Source organism: Gracilinanus agilis, chromosome 5, assembly GCF_016433145.1.
Source record: "Gracilinanus agilis isolate LMUSP501 chromosome 5, AgileGrace, whole genome shotgun sequence".
NCBI lineage: Eukaryota > Metazoa > Chordata > Mammalia > Didelphimorphia > Didelphidae > Gracilinanus > Gracilinanus agilis.
The window spans coordinates 287,267,107-287,284,781 of record NC_058134.1 but is presented as its reverse complement, the minus strand read 5'-3'; the positions used below and the strand labels follow the sequence as shown (position 1 = coordinate 287,284,781).

The window sequence follows — 17,675 nt, the reverse complement described above, 5'->3', positions numbered from 1 at the left end:
CCTCTCTGATTAACCCCTACTACCCCAGCAAGTTTATAGGCCAAGGGAGAGTGACAGTAAGGGCAGGGGGGAGGGAACAATGAGGGGGGTAATCCCAATCGGGTGATGGATGCCTCTGTCAGCCTGGCTCGTATTTATTAATAGTTTTAATACGGGAAGCAATAAAGGAAGAGAGGGATTCTATTAATTAAATCATTGTTATAATTAACTTTCATTAAAGGGGGATCAATAAAGAGGGGCTGAGATGGAGAGAGAAGAGATCCATTATCGCTAATTTCCTTGGAAGGGATTCAGGGAGGGAGGTGAGGTTGCTAGGAGACAGAGTACCACAGGAAGGGGGAGGATAGAAGTCCAGGTGAAGCTGGGAGGTGAGGAGGGGATTTAGGAGACTTTCATGTGTGGGTGGGACTGAAGGGAGGGGGGAGGAATTGGCCAGAAGCTGGCAGAAGGGCCAGCGTGGACGTGACTGTGGTAGGGAGCAGGGATAACATCACATCCTCCTCTGGGGACCATCAGGTTCTGTACGCCTGGGCGTTTTCATGGCAACATCTGAATGTTTGGATCCTTGTCTAGTGTGCTCATGCTTGTGGGCGCTTCTGGGCTCCTCTGAGCAGGTGGGTGCTCAATAAATGCTGCGAGAGGCATGTCACCATGGATGCATTCTGGTTGGTGCCAATGTCTACGCTTCTGCTGGGCATCACGGCAGAGCTAGAGAAGTCGGGGCCTAAGCCACTGGGGGAAAGAGAACCTGGGCCTGGGGGATACAGTGATGGGGGCAGTACATGCCTCTGTCAGGCTGAAGGAATGAGGTGGCAGAACACTGGAGGAAGTGTTAGGGAATGAAGAATCCCTTTATCGGTATGGGAGAGCCACTTTGGCAGGGAGATTTATTCCATTTTTTCAAAAGGAGAATGAGTGCATCTCTTAGGGAAGGGGCTTTGGGATCATGTAGTCAAACAGCCTCATTTTACAGATGAGTAAACTAACCCAGAGATGGCATATTCCAAACCCAGCCCTTTTGCCATTGCCCACTACCAGCTTCCTCACCCTGGATGCTATAAAGGCTGCTAAAGGAAGCCGGGGCCTGGCAGGATTGTGTGGGCCCTTCCCCATCACCAAGGTCTTCCCCTCTTTCTGAGAGAGGAATCTATATCTAGATATTTTTTTTTTGCATTGCTAAGTATTTATCGACCATCTACTGTGTGCCTAAGCACTGTGCTAGGCACTATGGGGAACAAGATAAATATCAATGTTTGGCCCTATCGGGGCTCCCAGAGGAGATTCAGGGCCATGGACGGATAGGGCTGGAAGGGGCTTGGTGATGTCCAAGCTCTCCGATTTCTTCCTCCCTCCTCCTTGCTCTCAGGGAGGGAGCCCTCAGCCTCTGTGACATCCAAGAAAGTTATCTAGAGCCACTCAGGGCTCTGCTCCAGTGCTGCCTCCCCCCTTCCCCCCCAATTGGCAGCAGTAGGGACACAGGCCTGGATCTCACCCAGATCCTTTCTCCAAAGGCCTCAATCCCTTTTGCCCCTGAGGGCAGAGACCAGAGCCCCAGAGAGCCCGGGTTCCCCTTCCCTTAGTCACAGCTTATGGTAAGAACACGTTTTATTAGAAGTTATGATCCACGTCATATAAATATCTGCCCATGCTACACACAGCTTGGTGGGGGTCAGGGAGGTGAGTGGGGTGGCGGGGAGCTAGGGAAGACTCTCATCTTATTGCTGTTGAGGGGACGAGGGCAGGCCAGGGGGCAGGAGACGTGGTTCAGCTGTTCCCCCCTCCCCCACCACAAAAGGCACAAATGAATTTTCTTTTCCATCTGGGGTAGGAGGGTCCTGCCAGGAAAGGGATGAGGGGTGGGGGGGGGGCCTCTTTACCCCGAAAGAAACCACAAAACTCAACGTCTAATTGGGGAAGGGCAACGAGGGGGCGGAAAGAGAAGAAACCTGGGGCTGGAGGGTCCTGAAGGAGTCATGAGGCCTGCTGGCTTCCATGCAAACCCAGACAGAAGAACTCGGCTGAACAGGTAGAAACCTTGAGGGGAGGAGCGGGAGCCGACTCTGGGGCACTGACGGGGCAAAAGCCGGGGTGCTGATGGGGGGTGCTGGGAGAGGATCGTCTCCTCTCTGCAGGCCCTTTCCCGGAGCCCCTTCCCCCGTTCTTCTCTCAGGCCGCCGGGGACGGGGCTTTGTCGTGTGGGGCAGGAGGTGCCACCCCAGCCCCTGTGGGGGCCTTCTCGCCTGCCACAAATGTGCGTGCGTGTGTGCGTGTGCGTCACTCGAACGTGAAAGGGTCCTGGGTGCTGAAGAAGAAGTGTCCATCCACGTGCTCCTCCAGGGCGTCCTTGTCGTTCTCGGGAAACTGTTCCTTACAGATGGGACACTCCTTCCAGGCGGGGGCGGCAGGGCCCCCTGGGCCAGCCTCGGAGAGGGGGCCCCCAACAAAGCCACTAGGGGAGGCAGAGTGGTGGGGAGGTGGTTTAGTCTGGTTGGCCCAGCCCTTCCTCCCGGATCCTAGGAGCAGAAATCCAGATGCCCAGGCTCCCAGGTGCTCTCATCCTTGGGGGGCAGACCGCCACCCGCCACCCCCCAGAGGCCTATGGGGCCTGGCCCAGGGCCAGGGGCCTCCCTCTGGTCTCCAAAGCCCAGAAGCCCTCAGCCCTCTGCACTCTTCCCTCCGTCTCCATCTACTGCCCGATGAGGCCCAAAAGGAGCCTGCCGGTGGCCTACATCCTCCTGTGGCAGACTTCTCCCATCTCCCTGAGTCTGGGGGCCTGGGCTGGGGGGGCCCTGACCACACTGGGCCCCGGCTCTCCTCCTTCCCATCCCCCCTCGCTCAGCCCAAGATCCCTGATGGCTTCCCTCCATCCAGAGGCCCGGACACCTACCTGCCGGCGAGGGGGGGGGGGAGGGCAGGAGAGAGGGGGTGCAGGGCGGTTTGGGCTCCGCGGAAGATGGTGCTAAAACGACACAGAAGCTCATCACAAGGGGAGCCTCTGATGTATGTCCTGAGGCCGAGCCAAGCTAGAACCTAGAGGTGTCTGGGCCTTGGGTGGCAGCCCCCACCCTGGGGCCCTTCCTCCAGGGGAGGCTTTGAGTGGGGGGTCTGGGGAGGTGCCTCACCTGGCCACATCATAGAAGGTGCTGCCCAGTTCAGGAAGCAGCAGGCTGGCCTCCTCCCCTCCATTCTGCACGGCCGCCATCAGCACCGCCTTCTCATCCTCGGCCTCCTAGGCACACGGACCCGGGGCAGAGGGGGCGACACTTTAGAAGCCGGGGCCTGGGCAAGGGGGGCCCAGAGCATGGGGAGCAGAGGGGGGGCTGGGAGCAGGCTGGCCACCTCTGCTCAGAACTTCTTGGCCCCGACCCTCTCTGGCCCAAAGACTCACCGAGTCTGAGCTGCTGTCATCGGGGGGCCCCGTCAGATGAGGAGCGATGGGGCACGGCTGGCTGATGACCACACGGGCAGAGGCATCCCGGGGTCCAGAGGGGTCGGAGCCGGGGCCCCCATGCTCACAGGGGCCATAGGAGGGAAGCCTCATGTCTTCCGGGGACTCGTCCTCTGAGTCTGTCAGGATGGCCGCAGGACAGCCTGGGCGTGAGGAAGAGGAGGGGCGGTCAAGGCCTTCAAAGAGGCTCTCCAGAGGGCCTGGAACCCTGAGGGGGATGCAGGGAGCAGGGGCTGATCCCAAGGGGACCCTGGGAGGGGGCAGGGGCCCAAGGGGCCACGGAGGGGAAGGGAAGGGGCTCAAGGATGTGAGGACTCAGACCGGGGGTGGCCTCTTCATCCTCAGTGGCAGCGTCTTCGCTCCACTTCTCATCGGCCACTTTCTCCAGGCGGGCCTCCAGCTTCCTCATGTACTCCAGCAGTTCCTGGGTTGGAGGCATGTAGGGAGGGATGAGGACATCTGGGGGAGATGCGGGGCTTCTGTCCAGGGCTCCCCACAGTCTTGCTGCCGGTGGGCCTTATTCCGCCTCCACGGCAGTGGGTGAGGAGTTAAACACAAATGATGGGACCAGATCACCGTCCCAGCGTCTTGTGCCAGAGTCCCAGGCCTCACGTTGGGGCCCAGCTCCTCCGGGAAGGCCCTTCCCCACACCCTCGCCGGGCTCTCCCCGCCATCCCCCTGGTGCCGGGCCGCCCCGGCAGCCTCCTCAGCTCTGGGCTTTCTTACCTGCTTCTCCTCCTGCAGCTGCTGCTTTTCCTTCTGGAACACTCGGAGGGCTGCCCGGAGCTCTGTCAGCTCCCTCTTGCTCTCTGACAGCTGCACCTGGGGGATGAGGGATGCAGAAGGCACAGTCTGGAACTTGTCTCCTAGAACAGGACTTCGGGGCCCAGAGGGCCCAAGCCAGCCCCTCCAGCCCCTTCTCTGACCCTCCCAGCTCGGCCCGGGAGTCCCGAGCAGGGGGTGGCCAGGATCTGGCTCTGCTTCAGGCTGCGTGCATCCGGGGGCTGCGCACCCTCCCTCGGCCCCAATTCCTCCCGGAGCTGAACCCCAGGCCTCGAGGCCCTCCCGGGCCTGGCCCACGGTCCGGGGCGCCTTACCAGACTGGAGTCCTTCTCCCGAGCCAGGTCAGCCTTGAGCCCCTGGCTCTGGATCCTCTCCTCCTGCACCGCCTTCTCCAGCCTCAGGACCTCGGCGCTCAGCTTCAGGATCTTGTCCTTCTCTGCCTGCAGCCATGGGAAGGAGGAGGAGGCCGGCCTTACTTCTCGGGCCGCCCCGCACTGCCTCCCTCGACCCTGGGGGAAGGCCAGGAGGGTCAGGCCGCGTGGGGGGGCCGGGGGAGGCCCGGGGCCCTGCCAGATACCTCCATGCTCTGCAGGAGCCCCGCACGCTCCTTGCTCCACGAGCTCTTGTCCTCCCTCCAGTGCAGACTGAGCTCCACCAGCCTGTTGTTGGTGTTGGCCACCTCGAGCCGACTCCGGTGGAGCTCGGCCACAGTCCGGTCTCTGGTGCTGGCTGCGCTGGCCAGCTCCTCCCCAAGCAGGGCGGCCTTCTGCTGGCTCGAGACGGCGAGCTCCTGGGTCCCCCGAAGCTGCTCTTTCAGAGGTTCCAGCTCAGCCTCCAGGGGAGAAGATGGGCCGGGAGGCAGTTACAGCCGGGCCTCGACCCTGAGGTTTCCCGTGAGACCCCGCAGTCCTGTCTCTCCCTTTTTCGGGGTCTCCCAGGCTTCCTCTGCACTAGTAGGGTCAAACTCAAATGGATTTCTGCGGGCTACACGCTGACTCAGCAAGCCACAAGTGAACAGCAGTGGTGCTTTTACTTATTTTGTTAAACGTTTCCCAGTTACACCTAAAAAACCCTGACCTGGCGTAGAAGAGATACAGGGGAGAAGAGCAGGAAAGGCTAGGCCATGGGGTTAAGTGACCGGCCCAGGGTCACCCAGGCTGGATCTGGAGCTGTCACCCCGGGTGCCTTGTTCTAAGCCAGAAGGCCCCAGCGAGGCAGTGGGGTGCAGGGCCTGAGCCTGGGTCACCCACGCTAGGAATGCTCCAGCCTCTGTCTCCGCTCTAGTCCTGCTGCCCGGCCCTCACTCACGATCCGCCGCTGAGCCTCGTCCAGTAAAGCCTGGATCCGGGTCACCTCGTCCTGCAGTCTCTGGAGCTGGGAGGCCTGCTGGCCCTGGTGGCTTTTGGCTTTCTGGAGCTCCGTACTCAGGCGACAGCATTCCCGTCGTGAGGCCTGTAGCTCGGCCTGCGGGGAATCACAGGCATGAGGGCTGGACCCGAGCAGCTCTCGGGGAAACCAAGGCTGAGAGACCTTGTGGCGCTTCCCCAGCGAACGTGTCAGTGGCAGGATTTGAACTCAAACCCCCCCAACTCCCAGTCTGGCACACGATCCACTATCCACCTCTACTGGGGAGAAATGTCTGTAAAGGAGGCCTCTGGACCAGAGAGCACGGGGCTGGCCCAATTCATGAAGCCTAATACAACCGATTAACCTTTGGGGTCTCAGGATTCTCTGGGAGAGCTGGCACAAGCAGCCCCGACAACTCTTGTGTCTTTGTGGGGTAGGACTCAGACCCCTGCACGTGCGCAAACATGGTGCCGTGGAGGCCCTGCACCTCTTGCTCCCCCTGGAAACCTGGCACTGCCCCTTCCCTGCGTGGCCCCTCACCTGGCTCTGCTCCTTGTCCTCTTGCTCTTCTTTCAGCTGCCCCAGAAGCTGCTCCTGCTCTCGAGTCAAGGCCTTCACAGTGTCCTTGACCCTGTGGACCAACAACATGTTACTGGGGGGATCTTGGAGGCTTTATCTTACAGCCGAGGAAACTGAGATAGAGTTAAAATGGGCGCTGGGGCCACACGGACAACACCCACGAGCCACGGGACCCGGCCATCCCCCAAGGCTCTTCTCGTCTCCTCCTGGACACCTTTTGCCTTGGTGATCTCTAAGCGGATGGTTCTCCCCCATACCCATCAGACTGCCGAGCCCTGTGGTCTCTGCCTTTGGGCCGCCTCTCACCACATCCCCTCCTCTCCTGACCCTGGCACCCCCTCCGGCAGGCCCTCTTCACCTCATGCTCGGACAATCTCAATGGCCTCACTGGGGGCTCTGCCTGCTTCGAGCCTTTACACTCCAGCTCATCCTCTACTCAGCTAGCAAAGTGGTTTTCTTTTCTTTCCTTTTTTAACCTCTTACTTTCCATTTTAGAATCATTACTGTTTATTGGGGCCAAGGCAGAAGAGCATAAGGGCTAGGCAATGCAGGGGGGTTAAGTGACTTGCCCAGGGTCACACAGCTAAGAAGTATCTGAGGCCACATTTGAACCTAGGACCTCCTGTCTCGTGTTGGCTCTCAATCCACTGAGCCACCTAGCTGTTCCCCTCTCCCCTCCAGTCCCCGAGTGATTCTCCTAAAGTGAGGAACTGCGCATGTCATCCTGACCCTCATTCCATAAACTCCAATGGCTTCCAGTCACTCAGGATTCTCTATAAAACTCTGCTTAGTGTTCAAAGAGCTTCCTATCCTGGCCCTTTCCAGCTGTCCAGGCTTCTTCCACCTTCTTTTCCCTTCCTCCTCCTCACACTCAGTTCTCAGGGGTGTTGGCCTCCTTGGTGTTCTCTCCATTAGCCGCTGCATTTCCCATCTCCAGGCCTTTTTTCCCTGGCTACTCTCTGTGGCTGGGATGCTCTCACTTCCTCTTGACCTCCTGGCTTCCCTTGTTTCCCTCCAGCTTCACCAAAAATCCCACCTTCTACAAGAAGTCTCATCTTTTCTTTTTTTAAAATCCTTACCTTTTGTCCTAGTATCAATTCCAAGATGAAAGAATGGCAAGAACTGGCTAATGGAGGGTAAGTGACTTGCCAAGGGTCACTTTGGCTAGGAAGTGGTCACATTTTGAACCCAGGTCCTCCCAACTCCAGGCCTGTCACTCAATCCATTGTGCTACCTAGAAGTCTTTCCTTGATGCTAGTGCTCTCCTCTGTCGTTATTTCCAGTTTAGCCCGTATATATCTTATTTGTCCATAGTGGCTTGCATGTTGTCTCTCTCACTGGATTGTGAACTCCTTGAGACCAGGGGCTATTTTTCATCCTTCTCTGTCCCTGGCACATAGCAGGTGCTGAGTAAGTGGCAAGATTAGAACACAAGTCTTCCCAACGCCAAGCCTCACTGGGAAGTGAACTTCAAAGTCTGTGCCCCCCTGCTACTGCTAGGCGCCCTCACCCGACTTAGCCCTTACTGTTTTTCCTGTTTCTGGACGGTGCAGACATAAAGCCAGGATGACCTTGTAAATCCTTCCTGGCTCTAGGGAAGCCCTATCAGCTCCAATAACTGCTTTCCCTACCCCGAGTCTCAGGTCCCAGTTGCCTGACCTCTTCTTGGCTCTTCCTGTCCCCAATTTCCTGAACTTTTTTAATGGACAAAGTTTATAGGTACCATAGACCAGAGGAGACACGAAAGGGCTACTGATTTATCCCTCTGCTTTTAGGAAGAAGCAAAGAGTTCAAAAGAGCAGCTGCCCAGGTACAAGGTGAGTGTGACCTGATTTAGCAGTGGGTCACGGGGAAAAGACCCAGGTTTACTACAAGGTCAGTCAGAATCCAGAACATGACATGGTTGCCAAAAAGCTAATGTAATTGTTGGCTGCATTAATAAAATGATAATGTTTGGGTGGAGAGATGACAATAGCATTGGCCTGTGTGGCCTAGTCAGCCCAAATCAGAGGACCATGTTGACTCCACATTTTAAGAAGGATATGGATGGTGTCAGGAAGGGAGATTTCAGAGGGGCCTGCCTATGGGGATGAGGACAAAATGTGCCAGTTTTCTCTTCCCTGATCTCTAGCTAAAATAAAAAAAAGAAAGAAAGAAAGAAAGTGGGCAGCAAACACCACTCTGAGAAGGACCCCATCAGCTTCCTAAGCCAGAGCCAAATGGGGCCAGGATGCTTTAAAAAAAAAAAAAAAAAAAAAAAAAAGTTCAGAAACCCTGGCCTAGGAGGGGAACCAAGATCCAGAAATTCTATTATGGGAGAAACAGTTAAAGAAACTGAAAATATTTAGCTGGAAAAGGGAAGATGTGTCTCATTCGAAAGGGTCTCATGTTGAAGAGGGAAGAGAGTTATTCCACCAAAGCTCCAGAAGACACACCAAGACCAATAGGTAGAAACTGAAGAGAGAGAAATTGCACAACTAAAAGTGTTCAAAATTAGAAGAGAGTGAACTCCCTGTTGTTAGAATCGTTCAAGCAAAAAGCTGGCTGATTCTGTATCAGAGATTTTACAGAAGGGCTCTCTGTCCTGAATGGGAGGTTGGACCAGATGAACCACCAGGCTCTTTCCTAATGCTAAGATTCTCTGACTTGAAGTCTCTGGGGATAGAGAAACTATGGGTCCTCGGTGACCCAGTTCTAATAGTTTGTAATCCTGTGTGTCAGGAAATCCTTCTGACGGTCTAACCTTATTCCCTCCCAATGCCATAAATGCCACTCTGAGCATTCCTGCCCTGTCCTTGAGTGCCTTTTGGTGAGGGGGTTCCCCTACTTTCCCAGGATGGGATCTCCCCCGGTAGAGCCTGAATCCTAGCCTGGGAGGGGTGAGGGTGGTGGGGCGGCTGTCTTCTTACCTGTCCAGCTCCACCTCCTTCTCCAGCACCTTGTCACTGATGGTATGGATGTCGTCCTCCAGCTCGAGGATCCGGGCAACATGGTCTCCTTGTTGTCTGCTCAGGACATCCCGCTCTTCTTTAAGCTCCCCGTGAGCACGAGATAGTCCCTGGGTCACCCCAGAAGGAGAAGGAGGCTGAGCCTCCTCTCATTGAGGGGGAGCCAGAGGCCAGAAGAGGAGAAAGGGAGCTCAGAAACTTCCAATGCTCCCTCTTCCTCGATTCCCACTGCCACACGGGAACTTGATTTCAGAGGCCAGCTGGCTGGTCCCCCTCCTTTTATAGAGGAGGGTCCTGAGGCACAAAGACTTGCCCAAATATGATTAGGGATGTAGACTCTAAACGACCACCCAGTGCCAACTATCAATAATATGGAAATAGTTCTTGATCAATGATACATGTAAAACCCAGTGGAATTGTGTGTTGGCTATGGGTGGGGTGGGGTGGGAGGGAGGGAATGAACATGAATTATGTAACTATGGAAAAATATGCTAAAAATTTTTAAAAAATTTAAAATTTTAAAAACAAAACCATAAAGAATTGCCCAAGGCCACCCAGAAGATTGGCAGAACCAGAATTTGGGCCCACGAAACCAATGCTTGTCCCACTGGCCCGTGGCACATCCTCCCTGCAGAGAACCTTTGAGGATCTCTCAGCCGCCTCCTGCCTCTGTGCTGGCCTCCTGCCTCTGTGCTGGCCTTTTCTACTCCATACAATAACCCATAGCTCCCATATAAATTGCAATGTGCTTTTCCTCCCAACACCAACTGCAGAAGTAGGAGAGTGAACGTTCCCAGTGCACAAGGATGAAGCTTAGATGAGGCCTGTCTGAATGACTCGCCTCATGGCACAGCTGGCAAATGCTAGAGCCAGGACTGGAACTCAGGTCTTCTGACCATCACTCCCAACAGGAAAGGTCAGAGGCTCCTTTGGTCCCCTGCAGTGGCTCCTCTCTTGCCCAGCCTCAGCCCCAGCCCCCCATTCCCCTCCAGGCCTTCCCCTTCTCCTCCACCCAGGATCCCTCAGGGCCTCCCGGGAAGGCACTCGCACCTTGTACTGCTCCATCAGCTTGGCCTGCTCCTCCTTGGTGACCCGGAGGGTGGCCTCCAGCTCCTGGACCCTGCTCTTGAGCTCGCTAACCTCCCCCTCCAGCTGCAGCTTCAGCCTCATCAGGTCGTTCCGTTCCTGCTGGCTTTCTTCTAGCTGGTTCTAGAGATGCCGGTGTACCATTAGGAGCCATCTTCCCCACACTCATTCTCCTGATTCTCCCCAAAACTGGTTGTGGGGAGCAGCGAGGTGGCCCAGAGATGGGAGGTCTTGGGTTCAAATCTGATCTCAGACACTTTTTAGCTGTGTGACTCTGGACAAAGTCACTTAGCTCCATTGTCTAGCCCTGCCCGCCCTTCTGCCTTGGAACCGACACTCAGTATAGCTTCTAAGGCGGAAGGGTTAAAAAGAACTGGTTCTGGTTCTGGGCTGAGAAGCCCGATCTTTATGAAAGGCTGGGCAGGAGGCACATAGGCCCGGAAAGCTCTCCACATCCCCCTACCCCCTGCTCTCTTCAGACACTTCCACCTTCTTCCGGCCCTTATTCATTTGTAACATGTTTGTAACGACTCCAGGCCTGGCCTGACAATGCCTGAATCCTCCCTCCTCCAGCAACCTTTCCATGATTCATCCAAACGGAAGAAGGGGCTCCCCCCCATGTTACCCCACTGGGGAATAAGGCTCCTTGGCTTCAACCACTCCTGATGTCTGTAGTCACGAGCTGGGACCGATCCACAATTTCCTGTCCGTTCTCAAGATTTCTTTTTAATCGCATTCCTCCCCCCACATTGTATTTCTGCCTTGGCCTTGAGTTTCTAAGGGGCTGTATGTATCTAAGGGAATGTAGCTAATTCATATCTAGTACTGTCATCTGGATGATTCTCCTACTCTCTAACCTTTTTTTTAATCTGCTTTTTATCCCCTACTTTGTTTCTTTCTAAGAAGATAACCCTTCCCTTCTCTCTTAGAATCGATACTAAGTATGGCTTCCAAGGCAGACCAGCGGTAAGGGCAGGCAATGGGGTTAAGTGACTTGCCCAGGGACCCACAGCGAGGAAGGGCCTGAGGCCACATTTGAACCCAGGACATCCTGCCTCCAGGCTGGGCTCTCTAATGGAAGCATCTCCTGCATCGCTGCCCCTAGTCTCGAGCCCACTTTCCTGACTCTACTGATGCACCGAGTCCTTGGAAGGCAGAGCTCCATCCAGCTGTCTCTCATCTCCTCTACCAGGTTCCTTCAGGGCAGTGGCAAGGCCTGAGTACTTGAGGATGACCATGCAGGAGGAAGGGGAGACCGCCCTGAAGCTTGGCCCCTCTCCTTATCCAGGCAGTGCTCCCAGTCCCTGGCTCTCATTTACCTGCAGCACGGTCGCCTTGGGGACGACGAGCAGGATGTCAGAACCACTCTCGGGTTCCTCCAGCATCACCAGCTCATCCATGGGCCTGGGTTCCCGGAACTGGAAAGAGGAGCTCTGGCCACACACTCGGCCTTGGCGGTTGACGTAGCGGAACTGGTAGAACTGGGCACCTGGCTTGGGCAGGTAGCTGGCTGTGAGAAGAGTTGGCTGTCTGAGGGCTCAGGACCAGACCTGGAGCCTGTGCTCCGAACTCTGCACTTTCCTTCTACCCTCTGGCTCAGTCTCAGCTCTAAGGCCAGGGCTAGGCAATCAGGGTTAAGGGACTTGCCCAGGGTCACCCAGCTAGCTGAGGCCAGACTTGAACCCAGATCCTCCTGCCTCCAGGCTGGGTGCTCTATCCCCTGTACCACCTTACTGCCCCTTAATTCTTCAAGCATCTTCTCTATTGATCCTCAGTCTGGTTCATGGGCCCCTCTCCTCTCCCTCCTCTCCACTTCTCCCAGGCTGTTCCCTCCTAAGCCATCTCCTTCATAACCCTGTTTCCCAGACTCCTCCTCCAGAAAGCTTTCCTTGACTAATTCTCCCAGTTCTAAAAGACTAAGCCTGGTTCATGTGGGTGGCAGGGCTGACATCTGGTACCCCTGATTCTTAGCATCACCCTAAAGGCAACTGTGAGCACTTTCCACTGTGCCCATTTGTCCTGTCTCTTAAGTCTTTCTCTAGCTTACCTGCCCTACACCTCCTGTCCCCTCACTCTTTTTCCCAGGCCTCCAGGCTTCACTCATACCTTGGAACTGGACACTGGAGTGGACAGCGGAGCCCTCCGTTGCTCCTTCAGGCACCACACACCAGACAAAGGTGTGATAGTCTCGGACTGAGGAGGCCTCTGTCTGTAAGTGCCCAAAATCGGAACGGATCTTTTAGGCTAGAACCGTTCCTGCCTGGTTTGTTGGGTCTGCTGAGAGGACTGAAGAGGGCTCTGGGGCCGTCGAGGCAGAGATTAGAGGGACTAAGGGGTGGGAAGGATCCTGGAGAGGTTTTTGGAAAATTGGGGAAGGGAGAAGCATCATGGTCACCTCCTCCCACCCTTTTAAATGAGGTGGCCTAGGTCCCCTTACCCTCTAACCTAAAACAGTCATCTGTCTGGGACAGGTACCTTGAAGATGCCAATCCAGTCACTGGCATTGGCCACAGTGCCTGGGGGGAGGGTGTAGTGACATTCCACCTTGGTGTTGGGAATATAGGTCCTGGCCACATTCAGAAAAGTGACCCCACCCCTGGGTGGAGTGCGGCTTAGCAATGACTCCTCCATGATGCCTTCTCAGATATCTCTGTCCTGCCAGGGAAGAAAGGGTTCATTCAAGTCACTTCAGTTGGCCATGCATCAGCTACTATGTTAGTTTCTGAGAGTAGAAGGCCAGAAAGTTAACAATCCTTTCCCTCAAGGAACTTACTTTCTACTGGGTAGAAATGGTGGTATAGTAAAGGAAACATGAAATCTGAATAAAATATTTGAGGGTGAGGGAATGGATGATAGTTGAGGGAGATGAAGGAAGGGCCTCAAGAAGAAGTTAGCATTAGAGTTGAGCTCTGAATGAAGCCAGGGATTCCAAGATGTAAAAGTGCTGAAGAATGTTCTAGGCACAAAGGACAGAGGGTCTGGGCAAAGCTAGAATGTCACAGAGAGGAAAAAGCAAGACCAGTTTGGTTAGAAGTAATGTGCTGTGTCTAGGAAAAAAGTCTGAAACCAGCTTGGGAAGGGTTTAAAATGCCAAATGAGAGTTCGTATTTTTTGCTAGAGGTGATGAGGAACCACTGAAACTTCTTGAGCAGAGGAGTGATAAGGTCAGAACTGTGTTTTAAGAATATTGATTTGGCAGGAGGAAGGACTGGAGTAAAAGGAGGCTGTGAGTAGGAAGACCACTTAGGAGGCTTTTGCTATAATTCAAGCCAGAGGTAATGAGGGCCTGGAATAGAGGTGGCTGAGAAAATCCAGAGAAGAGGACACATGCTAGAAGCACTGCTGAGGTAGGACTGACAAAATTCCTACTGATGGGCCCCTGGGAGAGGAGGGAGAGAGAAAATGATGACTCCAAGACTGAACCTGAGTGACCGGAAAGATAGCAGTGATACTGACCGAAATAAAGAAGGTAAGAAGATGAGTTGCCTTTGTGGGGAAAGATAATGAGTCCTGGTTTGGATAAGTTGTGTTTGCAATGCCTATGAGCCATCAGGTAGAGATGTCTGGTAATCAGGTGATAATGAGGGGTTCAATGCTTCAAAACCAACCTCTTCCTCAAACATAACTATAAGCACCAAACCTAGACCCAAGGAACCCAAGTATTCTCACCTTTGGATAGAAGAATCAAGGCATTCAACCTTCCATTTGTCCCTTCCAGCCCTGGGCTTAGACACTTTCCATAATTTAAATCTCTGACCTACAGAAGCCTAGTGCCCTGAACCCCAACTAACCCTACCCCCTTCAGCTCCAAGTCTCCAATTTCATTGCCCCGCTCATACTTTCTTTTAACTGACATCAATGCTCCATGTTCCTGCTAATCTCACCTCTCCCTACACACATACACTCTCTCTCTCTCTGTCTCTGTCTCTGTCTGTCTCTCTCTCTCTCTCTTTCTCTATCTCTCTCTGTCTCTCTCTCTCTCTTTCTCTGTCTCTCTGTCTCTGTCTCTCTGTCTCTCTGTCTCTCTCTCTCTCTCTCTGTGTCTCTCTCTCTCTGTCCTTAACTCCAAAGCTCTTGAATTCAAAATTAAATTGCAAAAAGGGGCACCCTCCTTCCCCCCAACCGCCCAGTTAGAAGTCAAACTGACCCCTTCACCCGCTTCCTGAGGCTGTTGACACAGCTGCAGTTATAAGAGGTTGTAATACTCTGAGGGCAATTGATAATAAAAACTAACCATCAGAAAAGAACAGCTTCATCTCCAGGGCTAGGAACTGGCCAGAGTGTCCAAATACAAACTGACCCTTGACCCAGGGGTCCCCCTTCTCTTATAAATTCTTGGGAACCCAACTCTCCTCATTCCCATTTGAGGCATCAGACAGAGAAAAGGTAGGCAAGGATTGGCTGTATGCTGGGACTCCCTAAATATTACCCCATGAAGTCAGGAATCCTGGAGGTGGCTGCTTCAAGGGGTGGAGTGAAACACCAGATAGGAACGTGGCGGGATGGGGGAGATGGAATGCAGAGGCCAGAAGCCAGGAACACCCCACCCTTGGGCACAGATGAGATTGGTGTGGTGGTGGGAAGGTAAGATTCATTTCCATTATTAGGAGATATTAGGAACTAAACTGACATCTCCTGCTTCCTGGACCTCTGACCCACCATCCCACTGGGATGCTTGATCTCCTGATTTCTTCAACCAGAATAAACCAAATTCAGCTGCAGAGAGTAGACCAGCCTCTTCCTTCCCAGTTTCTGCCTGTTTGCAGTCCTAAATATTGAAGTTACTCTTCTGAGACTGATAGCTACAGAGTAAAGGTTGAAGGGATGTTCTGGTTTGCTTTGGGGCAGAAGGGAAAAGATGGAAATATGAGGGTTAGAAAAGAGAAACTATTACCCAGGACTGAGAAAGTTCTCCCTTTTCTGCCTGCTTCCTCCCATCGCAACTTATAGGGTGTCCAATCAGGAAATGCCACTAGTCATGTGCAGGGCCCAAAACATCACAAACCCATACTGGTTAGTGCTAGGAGGGGGAAGATAGAGCAGAGACTTTCAAAGTTAAAAAACAAATGAGAAAATCCCCAAATAAAGCCAGGGGGAAGAAGGTAGCTAGAAATACAGATGGTACTATAGTTCTTGGAAACCAAGCAGAAAATTAATTGAAATGTAAACTCTCTTAAATTTCTCTTCTGCTCAAAGACCTTTAAGTTAAGCCCTGCTGATTCTCTGCATTACCTGCAAACAGGTCAATTCTTTCTACTATCTGAAAGAGTAGGGTGTGTAGAGTGGGGGTTATTCCCAAAGGTCTAAATTGGGGAGAAGTTTATAAAACTCTCTAGTTCCCCAACAAAGTTCCATTCCAGCTGGATTCTTCCTCCAGGGTTGGGAGAAAATTAGAAAATTATGTATTGCACCGTCCTAAGGAAGGGGTTTGTTTGTTTGATCAGTTTAAGAAGCAGCCATATGGGGAAGAAGAGTGTCCAGATTCCCTCACTCTTGTCGCAGGAGCCCAGAGCTCTCAAGTGCCCTTCCAAGGGAAGGCAGGGAAAGTCCTCAGATCTGATTTTGAGGGAGATGGCTGGCTTGAGAGAGGATCAAAAAGGGGGTTCACCCTGATTTCAGCACCCCCGATTGCTCTCTCTCCTCACTCCCCAGCCTACCCAGTCCTTCAGAGTGAATTATCTAAGGGGAGAAGGGGAAGGCAGGTGGAGAGTTCCCCTTAAAGTTCAGGAGATCCCTCAAACCCACGCGCCCCCAAACAGTAGAGGGGTTCCTTTCTTGCCACTAAAGGGTTAACCTTTAAAAAGTCCCGTTTCCCTAGCGATCCTTTTCAAGCACTGCAAAGTTGAGGTGACACTTCATAAATTTCCCCTCTCCCCCCAAAAATAAAAATTAGAACCAGGTCTCTTACCCCACCAGAGGATCAGCTGTTCCCCTCACCTTTCACCAACAACAAAAACACCACTCTGCCTGAGAGAGGGGAGGGGGAATCGTGTTGGGCGCAGGTCCTTTCGGTGCTTGTAGTTTTTTTTCCCCTCCAGGCTTCGAGGTTGGCTGTATCATAGAACTACCAATCCCAGGAGGCTATGCGGAGCAGATGGTAGAGAAGAGGGTTGTGGGGACTAGGGCAATTTGGGAGTTGTAGTCCATTCTTCCGCAGTGGCCAATTAAGTTGCTGCCCAAGCAAGACTACATCTCCCAGAATTCCAGGAGGGCAGGCGGCCTAAGCTAATTGGGTTGTTATTTGCGACTTTTTTTTTTAGGGGGGTGGGGTCGAGTGTGGGCCTGAAGCTTAGTGAGGTGGGGAGGGGGTTAGTAAAACCACGTGCTTTTGACAGAACAGGAAACTGGCCGCTGCGATAGCCTTGACCCGCTGGAGCCGGCCACTCCCGGGCCCTACACCTTCCATTCGAATTTCCTCTTCCTCCTCCAGTGTTTGCAAAAAATCCCTTCTTCCCCCGCAGCGTGAAGCAGGGGATGGGGGTGGGGCCGCCCAGGCGGGGGGCCAACGCGCATGCTCTGGCAGCCGGAGGGGGTCTGTCTGCCTGTGGGTGCGTCCTGGGAATTGTCTTCAGTTTACCCTAAATCGATCTTTTTAAATTAAATTAAATTAAATTTTATTTAATTTTAAACCCTTACCTTCTGTCCTATAATCAATACTGTGTATGGGTTCCAAAGCAGAAAGGCTGGGCCATGGGGGTTGTGTGTCTGGGGCCATATTTGAACCCAGGACCTCCTGGATCTATCCACTGAGCCACCTACTAGCAGTGCTCTACCCCCCAACCCCATGGATTTTAATTGTAAAGAGTTCTTTGCATCGGCTGGGCGCTCATGCAGGGCAGGGGCTGACCCCCATCCCCTTTCTTTGTACCCTCTTTGCTTAGCCTACTGCCTGGCACATAGTAGGTGCTTAATAAGGACTAATGTAATAAGTTTGGACCTCAGCTTCTCTGATTTCCTTCTGATTAAAATCCATCCTCTGCAGCAGCAACCTCCTTATTCTCAACCCCACTTCCCTCTGAGATCTCCTACTGTTTACACTGAATATATCTTGCTTATACCTGGCTATTTTGTGAACCAGGAAGGATGGGGGACCCAAGGGACATCTGAGCTAGTCCTGATGGTCAAATGTTTTCTTTTGGCTTCCTAGTTGGGATGTCCTTCTGTTCTTTGTTACCTCCAGGGACTGGCTTGAGTTCCAGGACCTTCATTCTCATGTGGCTGGGACTGCAAGATCCTGCCACCTGCCCTGAATACCTTTCATCCAGATGATCTCCAACAATGGGTCCATAAAAACACTGGGTTATTTCTTCTGTTATGGGTTGAGATGGATTGTCTTGGTGTTACAGAGTGACTCAAGGGCAAAACTGGCAGTGTCTTGGCATTGTGTCTGATATGGGCAAAGGGTAAGCAAACTTCTAGCAGAAACTGATCCTTAGTTGGAAGCAAGGTGACTAGTGCCAGAGAGATGTTTTGCTTTCTTTAAC

At 53.3% G+C, this 17,675-nt stretch overlaps 1 protein-coding gene across 5 annotated transcripts; it reads right to left on the bottom strand.

The window, feature by feature from the left end:
• Nucleotides 1-1,597: 1,597 nt before the first annotated feature.
• CALCOCO1 (calcium binding and coiled-coil domain 1) lies at nucleotides 1,598-16,163 on the bottom strand. Of its 5 annotated transcripts, none has more exons than XM_044679636.1 (16): nucleotides 16,100-16,163; nucleotides 12,667-12,846; nucleotides 12,298-12,400; nucleotides 11,511-11,701; nucleotides 10,156-10,314; nucleotides 9,067-9,215; nucleotides 6,119-6,209; nucleotides 5,540-5,695; nucleotides 4,809-5,063; nucleotides 4,546-4,671; nucleotides 4,175-4,270; nucleotides 3,770-3,872; nucleotides 3,389-3,591; nucleotides 3,123-3,229; nucleotides 2,888-2,959; nucleotides 1,598-2,449 (listed from the first exon to the last, which is right to left on the bottom strand). In XM_044679636.1, the coding sequence occupies exons 2-16, from the start codon at nucleotides 12,820-12,822 to the stop codon at nucleotides 2,275-2,277; spliced, it is 2,142 nt and encodes a 713-aa protein (XP_044535571.1). In that variant the 5' UTR covers nucleotides 12,823-12,846; nucleotides 16,100-16,163; the 3' UTR covers nucleotides 1,598-2,274. The 5 variants fall into 5 exon arrangements, with proteins under 5 accessions (XP_044535571.1, XP_044535574.1, XP_044535572.1 ...); XM_044679640.1 differs by having other exon boundaries at nucleotides 2,359-2,513; XM_044679639.1 differs by lacking the exon at nucleotides 2,888-2,959 and having other exon boundaries at nucleotides 3,764-3,872.
• Between the last annotated feature and the right edge of the window lie 1,512 nt (nucleotides 16,164-17,675).

Coding starts and splice junctions, on each gene's coding strand:
- CALCOCO1 (XM_044679636.1), bottom strand. CDS start 12,822: ATGGAGGAGTCATTGCTAAGCCGCACTCCACCCAGGGGTGGGGTCACT. Junction 4,672..4,808: donor GGCTCCTGCAGAGCATGGAG/GTATCTGGCAGG, acceptor CCATGGCTGCAG/GCAGAGAAGGACAAGATCCT. Junction 2,450..2,887: donor CCCCCCCCCCTCGCCGGCAG/GTAGGTGTCCGG, acceptor TGCCTCCCCTAG/TGGCTTTGTTGGGGGCCCCC.